The sequence below is a fragment of the Phalaenopsis equestris genome, unplaced genomic scaffold, assembly GCF_001263595.1.
Source record: "Phalaenopsis equestris unplaced genomic scaffold, ASM126359v1 Scaffold000468, whole genome shotgun sequence".
NCBI classification, from domain to species: domain Eukaryota; kingdom Viridiplantae; phylum Streptophyta; class Magnoliopsida; order Asparagales; family Orchidaceae; genus Phalaenopsis; species Phalaenopsis equestris.
The window spans coordinates 1,190,864-1,204,937 of NW_018164909.1; the positions used below are offsets into that span (position 1 = coordinate 1,190,864).

At 36.4% G+C, this 14,074-nt stretch overlaps 1 protein-coding gene across 1 annotated transcript in view; it reads left to right on the plus strand.

Moving 5' to 3' along the window:
* LOC110027918 (serine/threonine-protein kinase fray2-like) overlaps nucleotides 1-13,583 on the plus strand; it is a 27,056-nt gene extending 13,473 nt beyond the window's left edge. Inside the window, exons 2-6 of the mRNA XM_020729564.1 lie at nucleotides 8,598-8,841; nucleotides 8,924-9,048; nucleotides 9,146-9,190; nucleotides 13,446-13,527; nucleotides 13,575-13,583. Coding sequence (XP_020585223.1) covers nucleotides 8,598-8,841; nucleotides 8,924-9,048; nucleotides 9,146-9,190; nucleotides 13,446-13,527; nucleotides 13,575-13,583 — 505 coding nt within the window. The remainder of the gene's footprint in view (nucleotides 1-8,597; nucleotides 8,842-8,923; nucleotides 9,049-9,145; nucleotides 9,191-13,445; nucleotides 13,528-13,574) is intronic.
* The last annotated feature ends 491 nt before the right edge of the window (nucleotides 13,584-14,074 follow it).

Here is a 14,074-nt window from a genome sequence, read left to right on the forward strand (position 1 = left end):
GTTATTTTCTATAATTAGTTATTATCCAAATTATCTACTTACTTCAACTATTAGTGACAGATAAGCAAGCAACTTGAACATCGTTGTAGTTGAAGTATTACTTTTTATTAAATCTTAGTCTGTAGTATTTTATTTCTCATTGTGGGATCGATATTTAGAACTCCATTAGAGTCTTATATTACTTGAGCGATACGTATACTTGCGTTGACAAATTCGACTTTAACATTATTGAATATTATATCTATACATCTTTATTAGATCAAACATATATAAATAAAGTCGCAGTCAAGTTTTTGGCATCGTTGCTGGAATTTAAATCTTCTAGTAGCGTCATCAAATTTTTGTAATTGTTGATTTACAAAAAAGGTCGGTCATAAGGTACGCAATCCGATATGCTCTCTCTATTCCATGACAAAATATGTTCTTTCCGCAGTTTATCACCAACCTACGGAGCATTTGCTAGTGCCCTGACAAATCATTAGATCCCAACAACTGTTGAGGCTGCACTAGCAGATTCAGTCTGGAAAGTTACAGCAACAGAGGAGATGAATGCCCTTCGACGGAGCCATACATGGGACATCTTAGATATTCCTCAGGGTAAGAAAACAATGAAATGTCGATGATATTTTAGCATCAAGTTCAACTCATATGACTCTTTTGAAAGCAACAAGACACAGTTGATATTCAAAGGATATTCACAACCTACAAAGTTGACTATGAGAAGATGTTTGCTCCAGTGACCAAGTTAAACACATTGGTCTTGTTATCTTTCACGGTGAATTTGGATTGACCCTTGTTCCAACTTAATGTCAAAAATGCATTTCTGAACGGAGATCTTATAGAGGAGGGGTAGATGTCTCTTCCCCTTGGCTTTGACTCTACTGACTCTGCAAAGCAAGTGTGCCGGCTGTGAAAGTCTCTGTTTGGATTAAAGCAATCCCCACGGGCCTGGTATGAAAAGTTCACAGAGGTAATAGTGGGCCAGGGTTTTACTCAGGCTCAATCAGATCACAATCTCTTCTTCCAACATTCTTTCAATGACCAAATTGCTATTCTTATCGTCTATGTAAACGATATTGTGCTCATAGGAAATGATTTACTGACATTGGAGTCTTTGAAAGACATCCTTGCTGTGTCATTTGAAATGAAGAATATGAGATCCCTCTAATACTTTTTATGCATGAAATTTATTCGGTCATCTCAGAGCATTTGCCTGTCTTAGCGCAAATATGTGATTAACCTGTTGATAGAGAACAATTTGCTTATGTGCAAATCATTGTTCGTCCCAATGGATCCTAATGAAAAATTATCTGATGTTCCCAATGTAGTTCCTGTTAACAAGACTCACTACCAGCACCTTGTGAGGAAACTCTTCTATCTCGCCCATACACGACTCGACATATGCCATGCAGTTGGTATAGTAAATCAATTCATGCATTACCTCTATGAGCACCATCTCCATGCTGTCCACTGGATTCTCCACTATTTAAAAGACACGCTAGGCTTAAGTTTGTTTTTCTCGTGCCATACCTCTCGTTCTATTGCTATTTTTACAGATGCTGGTTGGGCCAGATCAGTCCATGATCGATGATCTACCTCCGGGTACTTTTCATTTGTGTGGGGAAATTTTATCACATGGAAAAACAAAAAACTGTCGGTGGTTGCTCGAAGCAGTGCTGAAGCTGAATTCTGATTCATGTTCTTTAGGATATGTGAAGATCTCTTGTTATGCATCATGCTTCACGAACTACATATGCCGACCTCTGGCCCTTTGCAATTGTTCTGTGTTAATAAAGCGGCCATTAACATTGTCTACAAACCGACCTAGCATGATCGTACCAAACATGTGGAGATGGATAGACACTTCATCAAGGAAAAAATTGGGTTCAGGAATATTTGTATTCTCTGTGTCATTTAGTAACCAACTAGCGGATACCCTCACAAAGAACCTTCCGCGGCCTCTGTTCGATGAATTTAAATTCAAGTTGCTTCAACTTGAGGGAGAGTATTAGAAAATTAAAATATTAACGACTATCCCTAGTCGTTATTAATATTCATATTTTCTTTTATTTGCTATTATTTTCTTTCCTATTTCTATTTATTATTATTTTTTATTTCTTTCCTATTTCCCCTTATTTTATTTTTATTTCCTTTTAATTTCCTCTTATTCTATTTTTATTTCTTTAGTGTCACTTGTAATAGAGTTTATATACCCATCTTTCTATTCATAAGATACTCTCCTCTACTCCAATATTCAACAATAACAATTTTATTAATCACGATTGGGCAAACTCTATTCATGCTAACACACGAGATTGAAGCAGTTCTACCAGTCAAATACAACTTGTACAACTAAAGAGTGGTTGCGGAGCTTGTAGAAGCTAAGTTTGATGGATGTCAGACTGCTAATAAGGATGATATGTAGGCTTTACTTGATTTACTAGAAGAAGTATGAACTCAATCTACCTTGATAGGAGATCAAAATATGAACAACCAGATGGTGCAATGCGCATATGAGGGAGTGACATTTCAAGGATGGCTACCTTGTATTAAAGAAGGCTGACTTGGGGCACACAACCTAACTGTTGGGAAGTTTGACCAAGCTTAGACGAACACCGATTCATCATTAGCAAACGAGTCTCTCTCATAGCATACAAATTGCAGACATAAACTATAAAAGAAGTGTTTGGATGAGTTATTTGTAAATTTTTTTAGAAAAAAAAATATAACTATTCACCTAAGAAGTTCGTTTAACTAAGTCATTAATACTGTGAAAAAGTTGAGATACTAAGCGGAGGGCTAGTTGATTACTTTCTTGAGAAGGTCGAGAGCTCCCGGATAATGGAACCTTAAAGGAATAGCTTAAAAACCCTTCAAGAAAGTAAAACCTGACGGAGAGCCGGAAGTCCCACAACAAGCGAAGGAAAATTTTTGCTTGAGCAAAGTCCCTTCTTACTATAAGAATGCCTTAGATCGAACAAGACTTTTTAGCGAATCCAAAACATGCAAAAGCAATAACCAATATTACTCTTACACTTTTGCGAATCTTGCATATAGACAATCAAGCTTTCTAAAGATTGCAAGGACTTCTCAATGACTAAGGCTTGGGGAACTCGCCTTGGATGAGTTAAATTCCCCTGGAGTACGTTTTGAGCAAGGTCACAGTCTTAAATTCGCTGAGCCAGATGAAAACCAAGTTTATGTCGCCAATATTAAAAGTCCACTAACTTGTAAGATGGAACATCAAGAAAGATGAATCACAACATTTCTTATTTGAGATAAAAGAAAAAGACATATGTATGAAAGTAAATCTTTTATTTCATGGAAGAAAGACAAGTACATTCATTTAGGTCATTCGACTATTTACATTCATTTTTTTACATCTATATTTACATTTATATGAATAAAATGAGAAGAAAATTTCTTGAGAAATAAGGCCGACTCCAACCGTCATCCATCTGTTAAATCGTGAGGTCCATACCTCTTCACCTTCCTTTGAATTGAGAGGTCTTCTCCAACGAGGACCAAATATTTGGAAGAGGTCAGACTAGAGAATGAACATCCCAACTCCACTGGGGGAGTGAAGAGCTGTGGTCATCACATGGTGGACAAAGGCAATTGGTAGCTTAGCCATCTTCTTGATCGCTTGACCATAGTGGCGACCACTTGCGGAAGCTCATGCAATAGTAGTTCACAAACAAACGAGTTGGTGGCATGCAACATCGTTGCTTACCATTTATTCGCTTTTTGTCTATGCTGGAACTGTTAACATGGGCCCCACCACTTTGGAAGGAACACTTAAGAAGGGAGAGTCGCCAAATCAAAACGATTTAGATGAATCCTTTCCTAGGATCCCTCGAGTGTTGAGCAAACTCCAAGTCACTAGCTTCAAAAATATGGGCAAGTCAACCTTCGAAGCCAATGAACAAGAAGTTTGCACTTCTAGATACCATCAAACAAAATGTTTAATGGCCTTAAGGAGATTAGTAAGCGCCATTCGTCTAGTCCTTGCTTCCTCCCCGACTTCCCCACTATGAACTCACGAGTATCTTCCTTTTGTTATTATCAACCTTATCCCAGATTCTTTGCTTAGAGCAGATAGGGACCCCTCTTGTTTATAGCAAGACAAGATAAGGGAATCGGTGGGAGCATTGAATGCCACATTAATGGCATTGGATCCTCAGCCGATCACATTTTGAAACATTATCTTTTGTAGATATGTGAGCATTATGACTAACATTTGTTGGCATTTTTAACCGGCATTATCGACATCCAGGACATACTTATCATGTTAGCCAAGTATCATCATGATTATATACTACACCCAAAGAGCTCAGCCAATGGACACTCACATGATCTTACATGTAATTATAATCACACACACATATTGGGCTACAACAAGCAAATTGCCTAAGCAATGATCGTTCGACCTAAAAACTCTAATGTCCATAACTTCAATTTTGTTAAAATGACATCATACAAGAGTATTCATTCAATTATAATTAAAACCCTTCTATCTTTTGCTCACGAAACACATGTCAAGCCTTGGAGGCTAGGCTCTTCCATTTGCAACAATATTCACAATGAGTATTGCGTGAGTCATCTCAACGGGGAGTCTAAACGATTATCTCTATGAAGACAATGATAATATATGCTCAATAAGTCTGAAGGAAGACACGACCCATCAAATACGACGACTTAATTAAAAGAACATATGGGGTATGAGTATTGTATGACTTGAGTTGGGTTTATAACTTTGGAAGAAATTCTACTAGCTGAGACATAGACATATGCCTTACGAAGAACTTATTCTCAAACTTGACAATGACATCTGTTCGACAAGTTTCAAAATACTAATCTTTCATGTGATTCGGGTTGATAATTATATGATTTGATATGATATATCGACACTTTCGCTATCTCGACAAGAGGCCAATCAGGTACTTTCTTTTCTCTCGTTTTTATAAGCCCAAACCTGATACAAACTTTCTATTTGAATTTGCATGCTCGAATGTCCAAGGTACTTTACAATTGCCTCAACAAAGCTACAAGGTAAGTTCCACATTTAAAGTTCAAAGTTTTCATATAGACAAATGCTATTCATACTAATATTTAGCTCACATAAGAATTTTTCAAACATTTTTGTTGAAGAAAGACAAACAATTTGTATGAAAATAAAAAAGTCTAACAATACGAACATATTTTTATTCATTAAAAGTAAAAAAAATTTATGGGAGGGCGGAGAGGTGTTCATTAAATAGTTCTTATGATGCATTCATACCCTTCGCTCCTTTCTTCGCTTTCACTCTCTACCTTAGATTCAATAAGGAGTTTAAAATTCTCTATACTTGCCCATTCTGAAGGGAGTATATTATTTTTTGTCAGGTGCTCCAGGCAATAGTGGACACTATTTGTAACATTCCGTTCCTGTTACCGTGGAGAAGAATCTAAGAGCCAAGAGAGAGAGAGAGAGAGAGAAAATGAAGAGCCGGAAGAGGAAGTGAAGAGTCGAAAATGAAGAGCCGGAAAAGAGCCGGAAGAGGAAGTGAAGAGTCAAACATAGGCGAGATGAGCCGAGGAGTTGGAAAGCCAGGGAGGTGAAATTTGTCCTATAAATTGTCGAAGGACTTACTTTTTGAGGCGAGCGGCTTGTCTGTGGTTAAGGAAGACGAGAGGGAGGAGCTTGCGTGCGTGTAGAGGAGAGGAGACTTGCGTGAGGAGGAGGAGAAGAACAACAACCACAGTGTCAGTGTCAAGTGGAGGAGGCCAGTGTAGATGCTCGAATCTGAGCAGTCGAGCCCCGCGTGCCTTAGCAGACCATCGAAGAAGAGTCCTTTGTGCGACATTGACTGAAAGAGATAGAGCATTTTTCTTTATTAAGTGATTATATATATTATTGAATAACAAAAATAAGCTTGAAATAATAAAAAATTATTACTAATATAATAAATAAATTAAATTTTAATATACTATATTTATTTTAGGCTTTCAATTTTAGAAGAGTTGACGTCAAGACGAATCAAATAACAAATTAATCGTCCTTGAGGTGATTACCTATACTTTTAATCTCTGGTAATATTTTGATTTTTCTCCACTATTTTGCATTAATAGATAATGATACTTGTACGAGCTTTATTTTTGATTTTTGCGTGCTTTCCTTTATTGGTCACATTGCTATGAATGTATATAACTACTCACTTTCATGCATTAGCTTATGTTATGTATAGTATTTTGAATTGAATGTGATGAACACATGAATGATATATTATATATTGATTGTTTGTATATACATGACTGACTATGATAAAATCACTCTTTTACGGTACTAGCAGGGGAATGCTAATCTACCCGTGCACGTAAATGGAAAAAGATGTTGATATTGAATTATCTTAATTAATATAAATTTTTATACATTGCTTTTGTGACGGTTGTATGAATACATAATGATTTTGATATGCTATTAATATTATAAGATTGTTTAAATAACATCAAATATTTATATTGATTTATTAAACATATAACTGACATGCATATTATTTTTCATTTTTCTTGTATTATTGTAGTTTATGAGTATGAATATTAACTTACTTGTTTAATTCATTGTTATTTTAAACTAACTTTTCATGTTAATTAAGTGATTAAAAGGTGAGTGATAGAAGGGATAATGTTTATAGAAGACGCAGATAATTAGTAACGAGATACATTTAAATATAGTGCTTTAATTTAATTTGGTTAGTGACTCTTTCATTTGTTGAATAGTAAATAAATATAGAAAATTTAGTGCCAACCGTCTGATCGTTTGTTTCCATCTTGGTTAATTTTAAGGCCCGGGCCGGGTCATGATACCGTTCTTGAATTTCTGCTAGAGAGTGACCTTCTACGCAACACTCTGAGACAACACACCTGGGAATTCCTTGGAATTTTTAATGGTAGCCATCTGCTCCCGCAAAGTTAATCCTCAAGTTCATCACATCGAGTCTTTAGTCTGGCATATTCCTCCTTAAGAGTTTCATTCAACTGCTTAATCACAGTGGGAGGGGCTGATCAATGCCACATTTTCCTTCCTCAACTTGAGGATTACTTTCTCATAGCTCTTTTACCTCTTCTTCTCCCTCAAAAAGTGTTGTATCTTTCTATATTACAGCCTCCCCAAGGTGTGGGCAGCTTGTCAGCTCATCGCCTGCTTACGCAACATATCCAGTGGTAGGAAACTCTTGTCCAGATCTTTGAAGTCCTCTGCAAAGAAAGGTGAATGTACAGCTTGCCGAAGTGATAGGAGAGTCATGCTTCGTATTCAACCTAGGCACAAATTATTTTGAGTAGTTAAAATTTTATACTCAGAGCAAAGTACTCAAACATATACTGGTAGAATGAAGGTCCTGAATGTTAGCATGGAGTACAAGTCAAAATTTTTTTAAGCTTGCCAACATTAACTAACCAAAATTCCCGGAGCCTTTAGTTCTTTGGGAAGCTTCTTGGATGTGGTAACCCATTATTGCTAATGCAAAATCTATGGCACAAACAAGGCTCCCTATAATCATAAACTATCTTGGAAAACTTTGTTTGATGGAACCATTGAATTTTAACAGGATAATCCTTCCTTGTAGCTATAGCTAAGTCTTGCATAAGCAATAGTCTCCTAAACCTTAGCTTTAAATGAACTGCTTAATTTAGAATTCTCTCGTCCTCAAATAAGGTAATTGACCTTGGAGCCTGCACTCACAGAGAAATCAAGTCTAAAGTAATACGAACCAATATCAGGTGAAATCTCATTAACTGCACATTATATTGAGAAATCTCAATCTCTCATGTATTGGGGCTCAGGAATTTTATCGTTTTTTGATCGATCAGTTGTTAGCAGCCTAAACAGTCAACCAAGTTTAGGAAATCTTCTGACAACTAACATTTACTACTGAAAATAAAAACAAGGTTAAGCTATAACTAAGTCTTGCATGGAACCATTGAATTTTAACAGGATAATCCTTCCTTGTAGCTATAACTAAGTCTTGCATAAGCAATAGTCTCCTAAACCTTAGCTTTAAATGAACTGCTTAATTTAGAATTCTCTCGTCCTCAAATAAGGTAATTGACCTTGGAGCCTGCACTCACAGCGAGACCCTTAATCAAGTCTAAAGTAATACGAACCAATATCAGGTGAAATCTCATTAACTGCACATTATATTGAGAAAAAAGTCTCAATCTCTCATGTATCGGGGCTCAGGAATTTTATCATTTTTTGATCGATCAAGTTGTTAACAGCCTAAACAGTCAACCAAGTTTAGGAAATCTTCTGACAACTAGCATTTACTACTGAAAATAAAAATAAGGTTAAGCATATATCTGCGTGTACCTTGGCATCAATGTAGCATTATCATTAGATATTTTAGGTTGTATGGACTGTTATGATTTGAAAAAGATTATTGGTAAATTTCTTGTTCAACGCAAATTGTTACCTCTCTTCCTGATCAAATATCATCTTATTTGTCCTTAGTAAGTACTTTTATTTGTTTATAGAGCTTTTCTCCATATAGAGGTATTTTGATCTGCCAAATTTATCGTTAGTTGTGATAAAATTGTTGCTGCTAGGATGACATCAGGAGGGAAGCTCGAACAATGAGTTTGATAGATCACCCAAATTTGCTGAAAGGATGTTGCTCATTTGTTGTTGAACGCTCTCTCTGGATTGTTATGCCATTCATGACAGAGGGTTCAAGTTTTCATCTGATGAAAGTTGCATATCCTAATGGGTTTGAAGAACAAGCTATTGGGTCAATTCTCAAGGAAACTCTCAAAGCATTGGAATACCTTCATAAACATGGGATCATTCATCGAGATGTAAAGGTTAGTTCTTAATTGAAACACTATGGTAATACATGTTATATGTCGTATAGTGTTTCTTTTCTGAGGCAATCTCGAAGTGCAGGCTGGGAATATCCTCCTTGATAGCTCTGGTGCTGTAAAGCTTAGTGATTTCGGTGTAACTGCTGGTATGTTTGATAAGGGTGATAGACAACGTTCAAGGAATACTTTTGTAGGTACACCATGTTGGTAAGAGGCAAATATTTTTTTTTTCTGCTCTTATATCTTTATTAGGTAGGTTGCTTTTGAGCAATTGCAACAAATTTATTGTGATTTGTTTTGATAGGATGGCACCAGAGGTGATGCAGCCAGGAGGTGGATATGATTTTAAGTGAGTTTTTGTGACATTTAGGAGTCTAGAAACCATGCGTATTAGTACTTGTCTGACGAATAATAAAATGCATATGAATGTTTCTCCTATACCTTGCATGCTTCTCTTTGACACCTTTTGTCTGTGACATCGATTCTATTGTGGTTAGGTTTTTCTCTAATTGTTTCTTGGATGAACAGAGGAAAAATATATTACTTGGTGGCTTGTTAAAAACATTACCTGCACAGGTAGTGAGCTTGAAGGTACATAGTACCAGGGGTTAAGTTGAAAATTATCATCATCATTTTCAATATCTACTAGTTGGGCTCAACTATATGAATTTTTTGCAAATTCTTATTAGGTTCTGCATGCTGTGTCCACTGTAGATTAAATTTTAGTCAAGTTACTTTGTCCTGCCCCAGTTCCTATTTCACTTTTATTCATTCTGCCATCTTTATTAGTATATTTTTTACTCTACTTTTTACCCGCTTAACCCACCTATTTTATCTTTGATAATGATATATGTTGAAATTCATAATAATGTAGAATATTTTTATTGATATGAAATGAAGTATAAATAACCCTTACATGAATCCTAGAATAGGATTCATAATAAATAAATTAAAAAAAAACAGGAAAGGAAAGTTATAAAATCTAATATCTCCAACTAATCAATTCATATTAATTATTTGAAGTAAAGGAAACGTCATAAAATAGAAAAGCCTAAAATACGAAAGGAGATAAATCTAATCCAAGAAAATAAATCTAAAATAGGAAAGGAAATAAAATTATATTAGGAAATAAAATTATATTAGGAAATAAATCTAATCCTCATAAGTTTTAATAGAAACAAATTATTAACTTCTAACACTCCCCCTCAAGTTATAGCATGATTGTAAACCATGTTCAACTTAGATTTAAAAACATCAAACAATGAGCGAGGAAGATATTGTGAAGTAGAACTTGAAGTCTTCATCCTGTATTGTGGCTGTCTTTGATTGCAATTTTTGCAGTGTCTGTAGGTAAGCAGAAGTCTCCTACAGGTAATGTTGCAGGTGGGTTTTGCAGAGAAGTAGACAACCTGCAGTAAAAACTGACTTCTAGTTGACTGCCGTTGTCTTTGACTGCATTTCCTGCAGTGTTTGTAGATAGACAGAAGACTCCTATAGGTAATGCTACAGTGGAATTTACATGAAAGTAGACAATCTGTAGGAAAAACTGACTTCTAGTTGATTGTGATTGTCTTTGACCGCAGTCCCTGCTGTGTCTGTAGGTAGGTAGAAGACTCTTACATGTAATACTGCAGGGAGTGTACAGAGAAATAGACAACCAATAGGAAAATCAGCAGGTTATGGCTTGCAAAAAGAGGAAATGCTTCGAAGGTAGGCCTTGTTTTCGGAAAAGCTCTAGAGGAGGTTCTAATACAGAAAAAAGCTCCGGAGGATGTCAGTTCGGGTTCAATTTCGACCCGAAAAAGACTGTCAACCTGAACTCGACACGAATAATAAACGAGTCGAAAACTAAGACCCATATCTAACGTTGACCCGTTAACCCGAACCCGACCCGAATAATAAATTGGTTGAATTCTCTAATCTGGATCTGACTCGAAAAATATTTGGATTAACCCTAACTCATATTTTTCTAGTGGAGTTCTAGTCCTGTTGGCATGTCGGGTCAATTTTTAACTCCCCCAACTTTGCAGGACAATCTTTGGATGCAGGGAAGACTCTAGAGGAGAGCCTGATGCAATAAAAAGCTTCGGAGGGCCTGATGTAGGAAAAGATCCCGGAGGAGGTTCTGCTGCAGGAAGGATTCTGGCGGAGGATCTACTGCAACAAAAACTCTGGAGGAGGGTCTTATATAGGAAAAAATTTTCGGAGGAGGGCTTTTTGCAAGGAAAATGCTCCGGACGAAGAGGCTCTGCATTGATGAGGGCATACAACTGGATACTTTCGGCTGCAGAGAGAGTTCCAGTGGCAAAGGAAAGACAGAGAAGGACTTGTATGGAGTTTTTGGGTAGTAGGGAAGAAATGACGGAGAAGGGCATGCAGGCTGGCTGCTGGAATTCCATTCAGATACATCCAGTCTTAGCTCTATAATAACCTCTCTCAAGTCGTTTTGAAAGCAAACCAGAAATGAACTCTGTAACAAGCTTCTCTTTGTTTCCATAATCCATGCATGTGAAAAGGCGGGGGACGCTATAGAGGCGGCTGCAGGAATTTGAGGCCCGCTAGAAGGTGCTGGTAATGTCTGGAAGTAAGTTTTCCAGTCGACAGAGATGATTTCCGGTTGTTAGGGACTTGCAGGGAAGAGGTCTAGCTGCCTGAAATCTACATAGGTAGATATTATATATCTGATTGTTGAACCCACGAGACAACATTTCATTCACCTCATACTAAACAAACATTTTGATGTAATTAGGAAGAAGAGACTGCCTCATTAACATATCAAACAAAGGGCCAGGCGTGCCAACAACTACATAAACACCGCTAGAAAGTATCCGCTGATCCTCCCTAGTGCTCGTCCCTCCCACACAAGCATGAATCTTCACACTGAGGTAATCACTAAGTGCTCGCACAACTTTTTCGATTCGTTGAGCCATTTCCCTCGTAGGAGCAAGAACCAAAGCCTGACATTCATCTAAACCATAATTGAGTTGCTACAGAATTCTAGAACAAAAGGTCGCCGTCTTTCTTGTCCCAGGTTATGATTGTTGAATAATATCCAAACCCTTGCAGAAAGGAGCAATCACCCCTTGTTGAATAGCAAAGGCTTTTCCAAGACATGACCATAAATTCCAAGGCCCATGGAATCAAAGCTTTCATAAACCACATCATAAGTTGTAAAGAAGTCTTGCCCATCACCCATAAGCAACTCATTCAGTTTTGTGCCGTATTGTTGATCATCAAATTTGAGACCCTTCTGGTGCAAGTCCAGCCATTTTTTACTTGTAGAATATAGCGAAAGAGGGAACATTTGCCTGTGACCGGATGAAAGGCAACTGGCGGTGGACTAGCAGGTAACATCTACTGGAAGGTCCAACGACTGAATCTTCAGGAACCCGACAGAAGGAAAGCCTGCAGGGAAGTCAACAACTGAACGATAGAAGAAAAACCTACAGGGAGTGCCTGAGATGGAAAAACAAAACTGCAGGGAAAATGTCGACGACTGGGTAGATGCCTCTACAACAACTAGGGTTCGATCTTAGGAAAGGTCTGCAGCATGACAAAGATTGCCTGCTGCAGAGAATAAGAAGTTTCTGCCGGCAAGAGACTCTAGGTTTTTTTTTCTGGCTATGATATCATGTTGAAATTAAGAATAATGCGGAATATTTTTATTGTTATGAAAGGAGTATAAATAACCCTTACATGAATCCTAGAATAGAAAAAACAATAAAAAATAAATGACAGGAAAGAAAAGATATAACACTTAATATCTCAAATTAATCAATTTATATTAATTATTTGGAGTTAAATGAAGCCTCATAAAATAAGAAAGAAAATAAATTCAATTCAAGAAAATAAATCTAAAATAGGAAAGGAAATAAATCTAATTCTCATAACTTCTAATTGAAATAAATTATTTTTTAATATAACTTCTAGCTGAATATTTGAAAAATGCTACTTCATGATCTCTTTAAATAATCATTGGAGACTCCCTCCCTGATTTTGTTCGTAGATCCATAGCAGCATTTAAAGTTAGGAAGTTCAATTTGAAAAGCACTCCATAAATTATTGGAAATAAGATCTACGAAGTTTGAATATTGGTTATAATCGCCAAAAATACTTGAATCCTAAAAAAACTCTTCCTCAATGTCCTGGCCCCATTTATTTGCAGTTAGAACATTTCATATGCATGCTTGTAGCGTACTTCCAACATCTTGTTTTTCTGGAGAACAAAAACGGTGGCAGATTTGTGAATGAAATATTATAAATTATGAGGAATATGATTTCTTTGTTATCGGCTGCCGTTTGTTATCAACTTGTCCAAGTTCTTTCCTGAACATGTAATATTCAAAGATTAGCTGTATTTCCATAGTTGAACTTGATGGAGAAACTTGGTCGGTTGTTTTTTCTTCAACTTTAGAATGGTACATTGTTCCCTATCTCTAATGGATGCAATCTAGCCTTTTTAGTAAGATAAGAGATTCATATTTATTAAATGTAGCTTACTATGACACTCCTCTTTATTGTTCTTTCCCTTACCACCATTTTGCTTTGTAACATTTGAATGGAACATGGTTCTGAATCTTGTCCGTTTTGTCATTGTTTGACAGAGCTGATATATGGTCATTTGGAATTACTGCACTTGAGTTGGCCCATGGTCATGCTCCTTTTTCAAAATACCCACCAATGAAGGTAAAAATTATTAGCATTATTGCTATTTTCTATTTTGTCATTGACAGAATCACTGATTTAAGAAAAAATATATCATGAAAAATTTTTATGTGAAATACTTGTTTTCTATTTGTGCGAGGGGTTGACACCAGTCTTCTCCTAGCGGACTTGGATGTTTACTTGTATGATGGTTGAAACTATAAATGCTTTTTTAATGCAAATTAATTCTAGTTCTACATTTTTTGTAAAATATTTTAAATTAACTTGACATTTGGTAGTGTAAATTATGGAGTACCCTAACTGTGGAATTTCAAATCGTAAAGCTCTGCCTTACCCATCATTCAATCTATTTATCACCAGTTATATGAAAATAGCAGTCAATGAAATTTTAAATGAAAATAGCAGTCAATGAAATTGAATTTTTGGGAGCTGTCATTGGACGACGAAGGATAAAACTCCAACCACATATTATTAGGAAAATAGCCAATTTTCCTAATGAAAAATTAAAGGAAAAACAGGGAATGAGGTCATGGCTTGGAATTCTTAATTACGCCCGAAGTTATATCCC